At 49.3% G+C, this 16,548-nt stretch overlaps 1 protein-coding gene across 3 annotated transcripts in view; it reads left to right on the forward strand.

Annotated features, from left to right (window-relative positions):
- Zdhhc1 (zinc finger DHHC-type containing 1) overlaps positions 1-16,279 on the forward strand; it is a 37,126-nt gene extending 20,847 nt beyond the window's left edge. For all 3 annotated transcript variants that reach the window (XM_045157680.1, XM_045157675.1, XM_045157673.1), the window contains exons 2-12: positions 223-265; positions 2,094-2,336; positions 8,044-8,219; positions 11,052-11,153; positions 11,544-11,668; positions 11,766-11,924; positions 12,158-12,270; positions 15,084-15,166; positions 15,383-15,476; positions 15,620-15,698; positions 15,799-16,279. In XM_045157680.1, the coding sequence (XP_045013615.1) occupies positions 257-265; positions 2,094-2,336; positions 8,044-8,219; positions 11,052-11,153; positions 11,544-11,668; positions 11,766-11,924; positions 12,158-12,270; positions 15,084-15,166; positions 15,383-15,476; positions 15,620-15,698; positions 15,799-16,085 (1,470 nt within the window). In that variant the 5' untranslated portion in view covers positions 223-256 and the 3' untranslated portion in view covers positions 16,086-16,279. The remainder of the gene's footprint in view (positions 1-222; positions 266-2,093; positions 2,337-8,043; positions 8,220-11,051; positions 11,154-11,543; positions 11,669-11,765; positions 11,925-12,157; positions 12,271-15,083; positions 15,167-15,382; positions 15,477-15,619; positions 15,699-15,798) is intronic.
- Positions 16,280-16,548: the final 269 nt, after the last annotated feature.

Below are 16,548 nucleotides of genomic sequence, written 5' to 3' on the forward strand. Positions count from 1 at the left end.
TGCCTACAAGTAAGTGTCCAGCAGTCATGGTGACAGCTAATCAGCAGAGAAAGTGAGGATGAAAACTGCACATTGAGTTAGTTATATCATGGCCATGTGAAAAGGGGCCTGGAGAAGGAGGATTGAAGGCAGAGTAGAATAGGCCAGGTGGCTTTGAGGGACAGGATTCCACATCATTTACCTTATCAATATATATATTTTTTCTGGTGTTTTCTATTTCAGATGTTTTCAAGCAGACATTCACTCAGCATCTACTATGTACAAGGTATGGCTCCTGGTATTTGGGGAGGAGAATTGGGGACAGAGGTGAATGAATCATAGCAAGCTTGCTGCCCTTAAGGGAAACATGAGGATGGACATGGGAATGGCAAAATTTTCCAAATGGCAAAGTAGCAGTCTGAGTAAAGACTGAGTACAAGGGCTCCCGACTCTACTTGACACATACGCCACTTTGTGCATCTGGCTTTATTTGGGTACTGGGTAATCGAACCCAGTCTGTTAGGCTTTGCAAGAAAGCACCCTTAACCGCTGAGCCATCTTTCATGTTTTTTGTTTGTTTGTTTTTCAAGTTAGGGTCTCACTTTAGCCCAGGCTGACCTGGAATTCACTATGTATTCCCAGAGTGGCCTTGAACTCACAGTGATCCTCTTACTTCTGCCTCTCAGAGTGCTGGGATTAAAGGTGTGTGTGTCACCAAGCCCAGCTGGAGACCTTTTTTACTTAGTATGTTACTTACTTTTGTATACCTGACAATACTTGAGAGAGACAACTTAAAGAAGGAAAGATTTATTTTGGCTCATATTTCAGACAAGAAGAGGCATAATGGAATACGCAGTTCATGGTGGCAGAAGCTGTTCACATCACAGCAGAGCAGAAGTACAGTGCATGGCAGGAAGTGAGCAGAAATAACATCCCCAAAAGACCACCTCCAGTGACCCATCTCCCTTAGTTAGGTCTGACCTCTCAGACTCTCTAGAATCATCCAAACAGCACTGCCAGCTGGTGATCAGACATTCAAAACATGAGCTTTTGGGTGGGAGACATATTAGATTCAAACCATGATAATCAGATTGCTGGTCCCTGGGCAGCAGATCCTGAAAGGAGTGTTCTTAGCTTCTGGCCTTCCTATCAAGAGCTCAGCTCAGAGCTGTCCTGTCTCCTCAAGTACAGTACTGCCTATCTGGGCAGTGGTCCCACTTGGGCCCAGAATTTACTGGTGGGTAGAGTGCTTCCTCCTATAAGAAGCCATTCTTGGCCATCTGTTGAGCTAAAGGGAGTCAGGGTAGGGTATGGGGTTACTGCCATCTGGTAGTCTGGCTCTGGCCAAGGCCTAGCCTTTCCTGGAGCTCCTTCAAATGAAATGACACTAGCCCATCTTTCTGGGTAAATCTGCACCAGACCCAGATTTACTTAGAGAAATGTAGTCATTTCTTGTTCTAGAAGGATGTGGAGAGGAATTCTCCCCTCTCTTGTTTGCTAGCTTGTCCCTAGCAGAAGCCTTAGACAGCCTTTCTGAAGCACAGGGGAGAAGTTCCAGGTCTCTGGTCCTAAAGGGATTATGTGTCTGTGGAGCAGTGAGGCCAGATCCCCTTTCTGCACATCCCCCCCACTCCTTGTTTTCTTTAGCAAAGGATAAGGGGGCCCTCTCTGACACTTGGATTTGGACCTCAGGACGGAGGTGACTAATCCTAACAGAATCAGCATGTGTTCTCATCACTCTGGCCCCAGCCTGATATTGTTACCAGATGAGAACATGTCTTATTGAGTTTCACTCAATGGTTGTGGAGACTGAGCACTTTGAGTAACAGACAGCCACACCATGTCCTAAATAACCCTGAACCCTCCTCCCTTGTCCTAGCCAGGCTGGGACCAGAGCCTGCTCTGGGGTTTTAGGATAGCACTTCATTACCGCTCACCCCCACTGCACATCTCTATTGGGTTAGGATGCCAGGGCCAGGTTCCCCTGTAAAGTAGTCTAGAGGTGGCCTCATGTCCCAGCTGCCCCCTGCTGCTAAATCCTGTCTCTGCCTGGGCCCTGGGCCCCCACAGGGAAGCTCCTTGGGCTTATACTATTTATTCTTCTCCCTCTGGAGATGAACATCTGCAACAAGCCCTCCAACAAGACAGCCCCTGAGAAGAACGTGTGGACGGCGCCTGCGCAGGCCATTGGACCATCCCCGGAGCTCCAGGGCCAGCGGTCTCGCAGGAATGGGTGGAGCTGGCCCCCACACCCGCTCCAGATTGTGGCCTGGCTGCTGTATCTATTCTTCGCAGTGATTGGCTTTGGGGTTCTTGTTCCCCTCCTGCCTCATCACTGGGTACCTGCTGGCTATGCTGTATCCTTGGGAATGGGTGGGGCTGGTACATGGAAGAGTAGGTAATGGACAGATAGCAGACAGAGGTCTAAGCTGGGCTCAAGGCTTCAGAGTTCACAGGGTGGTGCAGAGCAAGGTGGGCCCAGCGGATCCTCCTTCAGTCTTGAAGCCCCCAGTTGATTCCTCCTTTGGTAGGGTGAATGGACAGCTTAAAGATCCTTAGAGCATTGAAAATCCCATAAAGAGAGAATCTTACCAGCTTGGGTAAAAACAAAAACTGACAGTCTAAAACTTCTTGTCTGATTATACCTGAGCTAAAGAAATGTCATGTTAGGGGCTTGGAAATAGTTCTGTTGGAAGAATACTGCCTAGCATGTGCAAGGCCCGGGGTTCGGTCCTTACTAAAAATGGCAAGGTAGGGACTAATTATTGTTTCTTGTGAAAGAATTTTTCAGGGTACAATTCTTTCATATAGTAGGTTTCTTAGTACATTTAGTATGTGTGTGTATGTGTGGCTTTTCAAGATATGGTCTCTCTGTAGCTCAGGCTGGCCTGGAATTCACTATGTAGTCTCAGGGTAGCCTTAAACCCACAGTGATCTTCCTGCCTCTGACTCGCAAGGGCTGGGATTAAAGACGTGCACCATCATGCATGGCTAAAATGTGGTTTTATTTATAGACAAATTATACTAAACTCAGAACAATTTACAAGCTCACTGATTTTGTAAATCAGAACCTTTTAGGGTGAGAGTGAATATGCCAAGAAGTGACATAGAAATGTCCTGCAAGGGCTGGAGAGATAGCTTAATGGTTAAGCGCTTGCCTGTGAAGCCTAAGGACCCCAGTTCGAGGCTCAATTCCCCAGGACCCACGTTAGCCAGATGCACAAGGGGCACATGCGTCTAGAGTTTGTTTGCAGAGGCTGGAAGCCCTGGGGCGCGCTCATTCTCAATCTTACTTTCTCTATCTGCCTCTTTCTTTCTCTGTCACTCTCAAATAAATAAATAAAAATGAACAAAAAAATTAAAAAAAAAAAAAAAGAAATGTCCTGTAAGCTACTGGGAACAGTAACAAACATGGACTTGCCTAAGCCTAGAGCTGTGACTACCCTAGCCCTGGCCACACCCACAAAAGAAGAGGACATGGCTACTAGTCTGGGCATGTAATGTCATAGGCTTTTGTGTGCCCCTGTCCAGAGAGTGCAATGAGAGTGTCCTGGCATGGGCTTCATGAGGATTTTTTTTTTCTCAGGGAAAGAAGACAAGAGCAAGCTGGAGAGCCCAGGGCATAGTGTCAGCAGCCAGCTGAGTTTGGCTTCACTCAGGCTTTTCTTCTGTGCATATCAGAGCAGCTTTTCCAGCTCCTGGGTCTTACCCGCCGCTGTCTGCCAGGAAAGGTTCTGTTTTTGTCCAAGGGGTGGGTGGGATGGGGCACACGAGGAAGGATGTGAGTATTAGGGGGTGTACGCTATTAATATAAGCATGATTTCTTAGGAGATCTTAGAGCCTTGGGCTGGTGAGTGACAAGGTGAGTAGAGCGGGACTTCAGAGAAGACGAAGCTACCAGCAGTGTCATTCAAGGACTTACTAGTTCACTAGGGCCTAGGGCCTGATCATCAGCTCTGTGAGTGGACAAAGACTTCGCCTGAGGTGACCAATGAGTCTCAGTGTGAATAAGTGGGACACTTCATGTGACATTCTTCTGTGGCCTGGAATGGTTCCATCCCCCACTTGGAGTTACCTGGAGTTCTGCCATGACTATACCAAGGACACCAGGTGAATGAGCACATGGTTTGGAGTAAGGAGGATCAGAGCAGTAACAGTAGACGAAAGTAGCACTTAATGAGCACTTTTCATTTGATCCTTGTAATGCTCCCCATTTAACCAGTAAAGAAACTGGGGCTCAGAGAGGATAAATAACTCCTTGAGGCCACACAGCAGGTATCAGTAAAGCCAGAAGGGCTGTTCAGGAAGCCTGATTGAAGAAGTGGAATGGTTTTAGGGTTTGGAGTTCCACACTTTTGTTGTCCATTCACTTTGGGCCAGGTGGAAGCTCCCAAAGCCACCTAATCTGGCAGGCTGACTAGGGCTGTATGGTTCTGTCAACATCTCTTTCCACCAAATTCTTCCTTCTGTAGGCTCTCTCAGGGCTCCTGAAGAATGAAGTAGGGTAATGGTGAGTACCAAATTCATACTAGAGGCCTTGGGGGCATGCAAAGATGAGGTCTGGGTACTCGGGCTAGGTATACCCCATGCTGTGAGGTAGGGGCTCAGACAGTAGACCGTGAATCAGGAGGTATTTTCATAGCAGTCTCACCACATGCCCAGCAATACACCTGCTCTTTACACTTTCTTTTCTCCCAGCCATTCTCTCTCTCTCTCTCTCTCTCTCTCTCTCCCTTTTTTTCTTCCAAGCTAGGGTCTTACTGTAGCTCAGGCTGACCTGGAATTCACTATGTAGTCTTAGGGTAGCCTCGAACTCATGCCTCTGCCTCCCAAGTGCTGGGATTAATGGTGTGCACAACCACACCTGGTGTGCTTTCTCTCTCTTCTTTTTTCTTTTTTTGGTTTTTCAAGGTAGGGTTTCATTCTAGCCCAGGCTCACTGGAACTCACTTGGTAGTCTCAGGCTGGCCTCAAACTCACAGTGATTTTCCTGCCTCTACCTCCCAAGCTCTCTCTCTTTCTCTTTTCTTAAAGAAATAACTGATTTTGGGTGGGAGATATGGTTCCATAGTTAAGGTGTTTGCCTACAAAGCCTAATAACCCAGGTTTGATTCCCTAGTACCCACGTAAAGCCAGATATCCGAAGTGGCACATACATCTGGAGTTCCTTTGCAGCAGCCGTGGTGCACCCATTCTGTCTATCTCTCTTCTAACTCTCTTAGCTTGCAAATAAAGAAATAAAAATATTAAAAAAGAAAAATGCTGATTTAATCCTTTTGTGTTGATAAATATATCAGAACTTTACATTATACCCCATAAATACAATTTTTTGTTTATATTTATTTATTTGAGAGTGACAGACAGAGAGAGAATGAGGAGAGACAGAGAATGAGAGAGAGAGAGAGAGAGAGAGAATTAGTGGGTGCACCAGGGCCTCCAGCCACTACAAACGAACTCCAGTTGTGTGCACCCCCTTGTGCATCTGGCTTACGTGGGTCCTGGGGAATCGAGCCTTGAACTGGGGTCCTAATGCTTCACAGGCAAGCATTTAACCGCTAAGCCATCTCTCCAGCCTGCCATAAATACAATTTTAATTTCTCAATATAAAACATATTTATTTAAAAAACCAAAATGCAACATAAAATAAAAAATCTGTGGTAAAATTATGGGTGCTTTTTGTATAAGCTATCTTTGTTTTCATATTTCTTTTTTTCTAATTTTTTTTTTGTTGTTTTTTTTTGAGGTGGGATTTCACTCTAGTTCAGGATGACCTGGAATTCACTAAGTAGTCTCAGAGTGAGCTCAAACTTACAGTAATCTTCTTACCCTTGTCTTCCTAGTGCTGTGATCAAAGGCATGTGCCACCTTGCCCAGCTCCATCTAATTCTTGTGGGTAACCAAGAGGCAATAGCCTGTAATGTTTTGAGGACATCAGGGGTCTCCTTGGCCAACAACTCACTGGAAGGTATCCCACTGCAGGCATTGAAGTTTTTCTAATAACAATCTATATGGTTTCTGGGCATATTATCCACCTTTACTAGTGGATACTTCTGCCCAAACTCTTTTTGAAATTTATCTTATTGGTTTTCAAGGTAGGGTTTTGCTCTAGCACAGGCTGACCTGGAACTCACAGTGATCCTCTTACCTCTGCCAACCAATTGCTGGGATTAAAGGTGTGTGCCACCACGCCCAGATATTTATTTATTTATTTATTTGAGAAAGAGAAAGAGTCAGAGAGAGAGAGGGGGAGAGAATGAGAATGGGTGCACCAGGGTCTCTAGCCACTGCAAACAAACTCCAGACACATGCTTCCCCTTGTGCGTCTGGCTTACTTGGGTCCTGGAGAATAGAACCTGGGTCCTTTGGCTTTGTAGGCAAATGCCTTAACGGCTAAGCCATTTCTCCAGCCCTCTGTCTCTGCTTTTTTTAGGTAAGGTCTCACTGTAGCCCATATTGGCCAGGAATTCACTATGTAGTCTTAGGCTGGCCTAAGACTCATGGAGATCCTCCTACCTCTGTCTCCTAAGTGCTAGGGTTAAAAGCATGTACCACCATATCCAGCCCCCCCCCCCTTTTATCTCTGAGGTAGGGTCTTGTTCTTTATCCCAGGCTGATCTGAAATTCACTATGTATTCTCAGGGTGGTCTCCAACTCACAGTGATCCACCTACCTCTGCTTCCTGGAATTAAAGGTGTGTGCTACCATGCCCAACTCTTTTTTTTTTTTTTTTGAGGCAAGCCCAACAGACTGGCCTCTTTCTTTTTTCCTCTTTCTTTCTTTTTTAATGAGAGTTATTTGAGAGAGAGAGAGAAAGAAAGAGAGAGAGAGAGAGAGAGAGAGAGAGAGAGAGGGGGAAGGAGGGAGAGAAAGAGGCAGAGAGACAGTTTGATGCATGGGCCACCTTGTGCATCTGGCTTATGTGGGTACTGGGGAATTGAACCTGGGTCCTTAAGGCTTCATGGGCAAGTGCCTTAACCACTAAGCCACTCACAGGTAGGACTACCATGAGTTCAAGACCAGCCTGAGACTACATAGTGAATTCTAGGTAAGCCTGGGCTAGAACTAGATCCTATCTAGAAAAACAAAAACAAATAAACAAAAAACAACAACAACAAAAGAATTTGGCAACATAGCCTTAATTCTTTTTTAAAAAAATTTTTATTAACAACTTCCGTGATTATAAAAAATATCCCATGGTAATACCCTCCCTCCCTCCACTTTCCCCTTTGAAACTCCATTCTCCATCATATCCCCTCCCCATCTCAATTAGTCTTTTATTTTGATGTCATGATCTTTTCCTCCTCTTATGATAGTCTTGTGTAGGTAGTGTCAGGCACTGTGAGGTCATGGATATCTAAGCCATTTTGTGTCTGGAGGGAGCACATTGTAAGGAGTCCTAGCCTTCCTTTGGCTCTTACATTATTTCCGCCACCTCTTCTGCAATAGACCCTGAGTCTTGGAAGTTGTGATAGAGATATTGTAGTACTGAGCACTCCAGTCACTTCTTTCCAGCATCATGATACCTTCTGAGTCGTCCCAAGGTCACTGCCATCTGAAAAGAGAAGATTCTCTACCAAAAGTGAGAGTAGCATTAATATAAGGGTCTAAGCATTAAGAGAAGTGCTTACTGGGCAGTTTGATAAGCATGGTATATACATTTATCCAGACAGCAGCAGACGTTACACCCCTAGGGCTCATGACTACCCCTGTTTTAAGTTTTCAGTATCAGGGATGTATTCCCTTTCTAGAATCTGAAACAGAAACTGACCTGTGTCAGGCCTGAAATGCTAAGGTCAGGACCCTATGGCTAATCCCTCTGTGGTAGCAGCAAGCACTACTACTGTGTGTGGACCCCATTACCAGATGGTTGTTCTCTTCTGTTTGGGACCTAAGGGTCTGTTGAGGAGATTTGATGGCTTTGGGGGAGGCTGGGGGTTGGAGGAAAGAGTGGCTCAGGCAGAATCTCTGTATAGAGGGAGTTGACATTGATATGAGAAGTTCTCTGGTTATAGAAAGCAGGTGGGGCTCCTAGTCTGTGGAGTGAGTCTTTAACTTTCTGGGCCAGTGCATGGGCTCCATCTTTGTTTGCCATCTTGTGGTGCATCTAACTGCAGTCTCCATCGATCCAGCAGATGCCAATGTGCGGGACAAGAGCTATTCCGGGCCCCTGCCTATTTTCAACCGCAGTCAACATGCTCACGTCATTGAAGACTTGCACTGTAACCTGTGCGACGTGGATGTGTGAGTGCATGAGAGTGACTGAGTGTGCAGTATGTATGGATCAATGGGTGTGCTTGGGGTTATATCCAGGATGGAGAGGGGCATACCTTGGAACTCTTGTGTTTTACATACTGAAGAGTCCCACCACTTGAGAGGCTAAGGCAGGAGGATTACTGTGAAGCCAACTAGGGCTATGTGATAAGATCTTGTCTCAAAAACAAAACAACAACAGAAGTCCTGATAGAGTGACCTGAGAAGGTGAGGAGGTAATTGGAAAAAGATGAGAAGTAGCATTTGCAACAGTAAGAACAGGAAGCATTTGGCAGTGCCACAAACATTTCTGAATGACTAATTTGGCAGTGATATTCCCAGCCCCTCACAATTACCCAGATAGTGGTAGTAGGGGAGCTAAGGCTTGAATATTCTGTGTTAAAACCTGTACAAGCTGGGCATGGTGGAGCATGGCTTTAATCCCAGTACTCCGGAGGCAGAGGCAGGATCACTGTGAGTTTGAGGCCAGCCTGAGACTACAGAGTGAATCCCAGGTCAGCCTGGTCTAGAGTGAGACCCTACCTCAAAGAACAAACAGACAAACAAAAACCATGTACAATACCCCAGTCAAGTTGGGTAGCAGCTTCTCACTTCACAGAAGATAAATAGCTCACTGCTCAGAAAGCTGAGAGGTATTCCAGCTACTGAGCAGCAGGGTTAGGGTCCTAACCCCAGCTGCCTGGGCCCTGAGCAGATTCTCTCCCTTAGTTGTCCTTGAGGAGGCCGAGGCCAAATGAGGACAGGAGTTGATGTGGAGTATCCACGCTCCATTGGCTGGAGCCAGCACCTCTCTAGGACCTCTCCCTACACTTTTGGAGTTTTCAGTCTCCCAACATCAGGTGGGGTGGAGGTGGGGACAGAGTGTTGATCAAGGCCAGCTCCACATTTGGAATCTGTTGACCCAGGCAGCCAAGATTGAAGGGGTTTGTCACCTTACAAAAATCAGAAGGTAGCTAGGTGTGGTGGCGCACGCCTTTAATCCCAGCACTTGGGAGGCAGAGGTAGAAGGATCACTGTGAGTTCAAGGCCACCCTGAGACTACAGAGTGAATCCCAGGTCAGCCTGGTCTAGAGTGAGACCCTACCTCAAAGAACAAACAGACAAACAAAAACCATGTACAATACCCCAGTCAAGTTGGGTAGCAGCTTCTCACTTCACAGAAGATAAATAGCTCACTGCTCAGAAAGCTGAGAGGTATTCCAGCTACTGAGCAGCAGGGTTAGGGTCCTAACCCCAGCTGCCTGGGCCCTGAGCAGATTCTCTCCCTTAGTTGTCCTTGAGGAGGCCGAGGCCAAATGAGGACAGGAGTTGATGTGGAGTATCCACGCTCCATTGGCTGGAGCCAGCACCTCTCTAGGACCTCTCCCTACACTTTTGGAGTTTTCAGTCTCCCAACATCAGGTGGGGTGGAGGTGGGGACAGAGTGTTGATCAAGGCCAGCTCCACATTTGGAATCTGTTGACCCAGGCAGCCAAGATTGAAGGGGTTTGTCACCTTACAAAAATCAGAAGGTAGCTAGGTGTGGTGGCGCACGCCTTTAATCCCAGCACTTGGGAGGCAGAGGTAGAAGGATCACTGTGAGTTCAAGGCCACCCTGAGACTACATAGTAATTTATAGGTCAGCCTGGGCTAGAGTGAGACCCTACCTCGAAAAACAAAACAAAACAAAATCAGAAGGCCTGCAGCATTGGCTTGCTGAAAACTTGGCACCAAGTCATGCTGTCAAAATTGTCAGCACGTTTCTGTGTAGCTATGCTGGCAGTTGCTTTCCATTGGTGGAGCACTTCCCTGATGCTACCCGGAGATGGGAAATCCTATTTATGCCATAAGGGGGCCTCATCCCACTTGCCAACCTATGAATTCGCCTAAATGGCAGCTCTCTCTTCCTCCTCTTTTCCCTCTCCTTCTGTCCCCTCTCTTCCCCTCCTCTGTCTTCTTTTCTTCCTCTTCCTCTTCCTTTTTAAAAAATATTGTTTTTATTTATTTGACAGAGAAAGAGAGAGGGAGAGAGAGAGTAGGGATGCCAGTGGTCTCCAACCACTACAAACAAACTCCAGATGCATGCACCCCTTGTGCAGCTGGATAACGTGGGTCCTGGGGAATTGAGCCCGAGTCCTTTGGCTTTGCATGCAAACACCTTAACTGCTAAGACATCCCTCCAGTCCTCTCCTCTTCCTTTTGTTTTTGAGGTAGGCTCTCGCTGTAGCCCAGGGCTGACCTGGAATTCACTATGTAGTCTCAGGCTGGCCTCAAACTCACATCAATCCTCCTACCTCAGCCTCCTGAATGCTGGGATTAAAGGTGTGTGCCACCGTGCCTGGTTCCCTCTTCCTCTTTTGGCTTCTTTCAGATTAGCCCACACAGAAAGGTTTTCTGGAAGTAAAATTCCTCTAGAATGGCAAGGAAACTGACCCCAAGCCAGAGCTGTTAGAACATTGCAGGTCCTACTTCAGCATCTATGCTTTCTGCCTTGGCCCCACTCCTATATCATGTGTATAAAGTGGGTGCAGGGATCCTTTCTTGAAATGGAGGCCTTCCTTCTGTTTTATGTGACCATTTCATAGTGTCACAGTCTCAGAGCAGGACCCCACAACGCATCTGCCATCCATCTCTTTCCCAGTACCGCATTTTGGATGTGGCACCTTCTCCAGGGGGGTCTCACCCAGAGTTTCCGCCAGAGGGCGCGCAAGCTCCTCATCTCTGTTCAGACAGAGGCGCCTGGTGGGTAATTGGGCACTAGGCTACACTGGTTGCCAGAGGGCACAATGGGCTAGCCTACTGTGAGGTGCCTTCTGCCCCTAGGAGTGCACGCTCCAAGCACTGCAGCGCCTGCAACAAGTGCGTGTGCGGTTTCGACCATCACTGCAAGTGGCTCAACAACTGTGTGGGAGAAAGGAACTATCGGTGAGAGTGGGCTGGGCGCCTGGGTCCTGGGGATGTGCATATCTGAGTGCATCGGTCCCCGGGTCATTTGTAAGGTGGTGCAGGTGGGGGTGGGGGTGCTTGGAACATCTAGCCTCTGGTGTGCACCTGCCCGGAGAGGGTGATGAGCCTGATTTGCAGCCTGAGGTGAATGAAGGTGGATTTGGAGTCTTCCACCTTGTTGGTCCAAAGAAAGATGGGGAGCCTGATAAGTGGTTACCTATCTTCAGGCTCTATGACTTTGACTTCTGAGGAGTTGGGGCTTTGGGGTCAGGAACCTGGCTCCCCATCCCAGTCATGGGCCCTTCTGAGCTCCTGTCCCTTACCAAGCTGGAGCTCCTGAGTGCTGACAGCTGCCCATGGCTGGGCCAGGCTCTTTCTACACAGTGTGGCATCTGCTTTACTGGGTGTCCTGCTCTTGGTGCTCGTGGCCACTTATGTCTTCGTGGAGTTCTTTGTCAACCCCATGCGACTTCGCACAAATCAACACTTTGAAGGTCAGTGTGGGTTCCAGGCACGTTTCCTGCCATTCCCTAGGCCTGTCTGGTTACCACCCTCTCCTCTGGTCCTGGCTGAGTACAGTCTGCTTTGCAGTCCTGAAGAATCACACAGATGTTTGGTTTGTGTTCTTGCCTGCTGCCCCTGTGGAGACCCAGGCTCCTGCCATCCTGGCCCTGGCTGCCCTCCTCATCCTTCTTGGCCTGCTTTCTACAGCCCTTCTTGGCCACCTGCTCTGCTTCCACATCTATCTCAGTAAGTGTCTCCTCCACACCTGTCTGTAGACTGCAGAGGAGTACCATGTCAGGCTGTAGAACTCCGAAATCATGCCCTTACAGTGTTGGCTGGCTGTTTGTGGTAGGCTCCAGCTCACCCCACTGCACAGTACAAGCGTGGATAGTTTTGAACCTGGTGGATAGTTTGAACTGGTGCTGGCTGCTCTGTGGCCCCCTTTCCACTGCTGACCCTTCCCTTCTTACCTTTACCAGTGTGGCACAAACTCACCACCTATGAGTACATTGTGCAACACCGCCCAGCTCAGGAAGCAAAGGAATCCCACAAGGAGCTCCAATCCTGTCCCCCTAAGATGCGGCCCATTCAGGTATAGAGGTGGCTTACTGGGCTGAGGGGATGGGGATGGGCCTGGGTATGTGGGCCTGCGTGTGTGTGGGGGGAGAGGGCTGTGCAGTAAGGACCAATGAGGAGACTTCTCAAGGGAAGCAAGCGTGGAACAGCAGCTGGAGTAGGAGTGCTGGGATGGCAGAGCCAGACGGAGGATTGTTTCTGCAACCCTGTGTACATGTCCATCCATTCTTCACGTGTGTGCTGGAGGGAGCCAGTGACCAGACCAGATAATTGAGTGGATGGTCAGTTTGGAGCCATCAGTTCTCTTCTTGTGACCTTGGAACCTTATATCCATTATCTTGTTTGAGTTTAGAATTCAGAGAGCAGATACAGTTACCAACTCATGTTGGTGATGAGTATACTGATGTATAGAAAGAATAAATACAGAAGAGATGGCTCAGCAATTAAAGGTGCTTGCTTGTACAGCCTGCTGGCCCAGGTTCAGTTCCCCAGTACCCAGGTAAAGCTTGATGTGCAAAGAGTTCTTTTTTAGTGTTAAAATGCCCTGGTGCACCCATACACACATTCTCCCCCCGTCTCTCTCTGTCTCTCTCTCTCTCTCACACACACACACAAATAAGAAAAAGTAAACAGAAGCCATGTCTGGGAGGAGTTAAGATCTACATACACATAGTACACACACACACACACACACACACACACACACACACACAGTAGGTACCTTGTAGCCTAGGCTTTGTCCTGGCCAGACCAGCTGCTGACCAGCCTATCCCCATTCCCACGGCCCCTGGCTTCCTGAGGTCAGCAGCTGGGGGTGGAGGTAGTCCAGTCCTCAGAGCCCCTAGGGACCAGGAAGGCAGGGGGCCCAGGCAGGCTTTGGTGGGAAGCTTGAGACCTGCATCCCAAATCCTCATGGCAACTGGACACAAACATAAGCTGGAGGGCGGGTTGGAAAAGGGACCCCGCCTCTCTTTTTCTCATCAGTAGGGCTGGACCCTGCCTGTGGGCCAGGCTGGGGGAGTACTGGCAGTTGGTAAAGCACTCCCTTTTGTACCACCATATACTACCTGGTAAACACATTGGTAGCCATCCTAGGGTATGGGCTCATTCAGGCAAGGCTTGCCTTGGGATGTCTAGACTCTGGGGTCTGTGTCCTTGCCCTACTTAGACTTTGGGACCTGAAATTTTAATTTCTCTTCTGTCCATCTACAAATGACTTGAGGGAGGCTTACCCAGTAGGAGCTGAGTGCTTGTCCCCTTTTATAGAGGTGATAGCTGAAGCTGAGAAGAGCCAAGGTACCACCCAGGAATGGGCAAGTGTTTGAAGGTCTCTGAGGGAGGATCTTGAGGGAAAGTTTTGAAAGGAGGAGGGAGGTGTGAGTGGAAACACCTGGTGACAATTTTGTATTTTTCCAGCTGGCTAGGGCCTGGCTCCTATCCCACCTTGAAACCCAGGGGCACAAGGGTAGGCTTTGTCCCCCTCTTTAAAATTTTTTTTTCAAAGTAGAGTCTTGCTCTAGCCCAGGCTGACCTGGAATTTACTAGTCTAGAGTGGCCTTGAACTCATGGTGATCCTCTAACCTTCCAAGTGCTGGGATTAAAGGCATGTGTCACCATACCTGGCCACCTCTTTTGGGCCATAGAAGGTGCTGAGTTCACACTGAAGAAGAAGAGTGATGTGGTTAAGGTTCTAGTCCCTAGGGCTGTACTCTGACCTCTAAACCCTGGGCTGCTCTGCCTAGGCAGGTATTCCCCAAAGGGTCAGTCTGGGCAGAGGTTGGTCAGGAGCTTGCTGGGGGCTTTAGTCTTTGCACCTGTACAGCCTGCTGGCAGCTGGCTGGGCCTTTCCCTGGTCCCCAGAACTAACAGGGCCCCATCAGGCAGCCTCCCTACCCCCACCAAGCAGGAATGCGGGAGGGGCCCCTCTCTCTAGCCGTTGCCCCCAAACATAGGCTTGTTTTAGAGACGGCTTGCTGTTACAGTGTCTTTTCTGCATTAGTCAGGACGCCTTGGTCACCATGGAAACAGCTGTCTAGTTAGGCGACAGCTGTCCTGGTGCTCCCCTCTGCTCCCTGGCCACACCCCTCAGCCTCTGCTGCACACCCTTCCCATCTCTGGCTAGCTTTTCCTTGGCTTCTGTGCTTTCACGTGTAGTCGCCAGCAGAGCTGGAATGCACCTCCTGCATGCTGTGGTACTAGCCAGGTTACTGATAGCCCTTTCACTTTGGAGGCTTCATCTGTTGCCTGTGGAGACTGGTGTGGAATGGAGGCTGCAGTTCTGTTCCATCATCTGCAGCCTCCCCTTTTGTGGTGTGGGAGGTAGTGACCCTGCACAGCGCATGCACCTTTCCCAGCAGCCAGGACTCCACCCTGCTACAGTGCTCTCCCCTACCCCTGCTGCCATGGGCTCACAACTTCATTTGTACAAGCTGGTCTCCTCATCAGGAAGAGAATCAGCTCAGACTCTGGAGCTCTGAGAGGGGCCAGGAGCTGGAGAGGGCTGCACTGAGCACTCTTCCCTACCAACTCCTTGGCTGAACAGCCCTTGCCCAGACTATTTGACACAGGGGTTTGCAGCCTTACTGTAGCAGAGTAGGTAGTTTGAATAGAGGAAGTAAGGCCTGGTGATGGGGTAAGATCCAGAAACGGGTGCATGAAGCCTCACTCTGAAGAAGGCAAATCAAGGAAGACAGCCCCTGGCCCTGGAGTGAGGCCTGCCAGCTTCCAATGAGGCCAGTGAGAGTCTGCTGTTCCTGACTAGGTGGGCTCAGGGCTCATGGGCCCTGGATCCACTCCTGGCCTTCAGCTTCCTGACACTCACCTTCCCAGGAGATGGAGTTCTACATGAGGACCTTCAGCCATGTGCGCCCAGAGCCCCCTGGCCAGGCTAGGCCAGTGGCAGTGAATGCCAAGTGAGTATCACCTAAGGTGTCTCCCACTAGCATGGCAGGGCAGTGGGAGGTAGGAGAAAGGTGGGCGGGCCAAGGTGAAGGAAAGGGTCTCCCCAGCCCAGCATGGTCTTAGATGAATCAGTGCCTCCCTCTCTGACCTCTGCCAGGAAGGGGACCTCTAGCAGGGAGAGACTTGGGGAACAGAACTCAGAGCTTGCTCTCCTGCTTTCTCCTCAGTCCTTCCCAGTTTCTTGCCACCCAGGGACAAGTGGAGACACCGCGGCCCTCTTCCCCAGATACACTGGCTCTGCCTCCCCCAATCCAACACCAGGTAGGAAAGTCTGGGTTTGGCCCCGTGTCCACATGGAGGGAGAGGGAAAAGAAGCTTTTATCTGGTTCAGGCCTCTGTTTTTTTTTTTTTTTTTCAAAGTGGAGTCTGGGAAGCAGCTCTTATTTCCTCTGTCCTTGTTGCAGGAAAAGAGGAAGCGGCGCATGTATAGGTTTCTAAGGTCTGGGATCTTGGACATGGAGTCCCGGCTGCCCAGGCTAAGTGGTGAGTTCCTGGGCCTGGGCCTACTTGGTGAGTTGCAGGGAGGGGCTGGCAGTAAAATTCGAGGAACACCTTACAGTTTTATGTTCTCATCCACTGACAGGGACCCAAGCCCCCAGCGACAGCTTGACCTCTTCATCATCAGATTCCACCAGCGCCAGTCCCATGTATACTGCGGGTCCTGCAGGCGCCTACCATTCACCGTCAGCCGAGTCCATGGACGAGATTCCAGTGGCGCAGACGCATCTGGGCAGTGCTGCCTTGGGCGCTCCGGCTGGCAGGGCCCGAGAATCTGGGCTGAGGCTACAGGCTCGTGTGCCCGCCGTTTTTGTGAGCCCCAGCAGCGGCGAGCCAGGGGCGCCTGGCGGCCAGGAAGGTGGCCTGCCTTAGTTGGGCCTAGAGGCAGGAGGGCCAGAGGAGGATTGATGGCCCGACTCTATGCAACACCCCACCCTCGCCCCACCAACTGCACTTTAGGGGGCATGCTCCGGCGGCCGGCGGGATCGGCCTTCCTTGCCCAAGACTCAGCAATATCCGCCCCACCGGTCCTGATGCTCCAATAAATTTTTTTATGCTTTTGCTGACTTAGTGTTTGCTTTCCTTTTTATTTTTGTTTTCTTGTAGTATCTCACTCTAGCCCAGGCTGACCTGGAACTCTAGTTCCATGCTAGCCTTGAACTCTCCTCCTACCTGTCTCCCAAGTGCTGGGATCAAAGGTGTGCATGTGCGCTTCAGGCTCTGTTTACTTTCTTTTTCTTAAATTGTTTTTTTGAAGTAAGGTCTCACTCTAGCCCAGACTGACCTGGAATTCACTCTGTAGTCTCAGGGTGGCCTTGAACTCATGGCGATCATC

The sequence above is a fragment of the Jaculus jaculus genome, chromosome 1 (genome assembly GCF_020740685.1).
Source record: "Jaculus jaculus isolate mJacJac1 chromosome 1, mJacJac1.mat.Y.cur, whole genome shotgun sequence".
NCBI lineage: Eukaryota > Metazoa > Chordata > Mammalia > Rodentia > Dipodidae > Jaculus > Jaculus jaculus.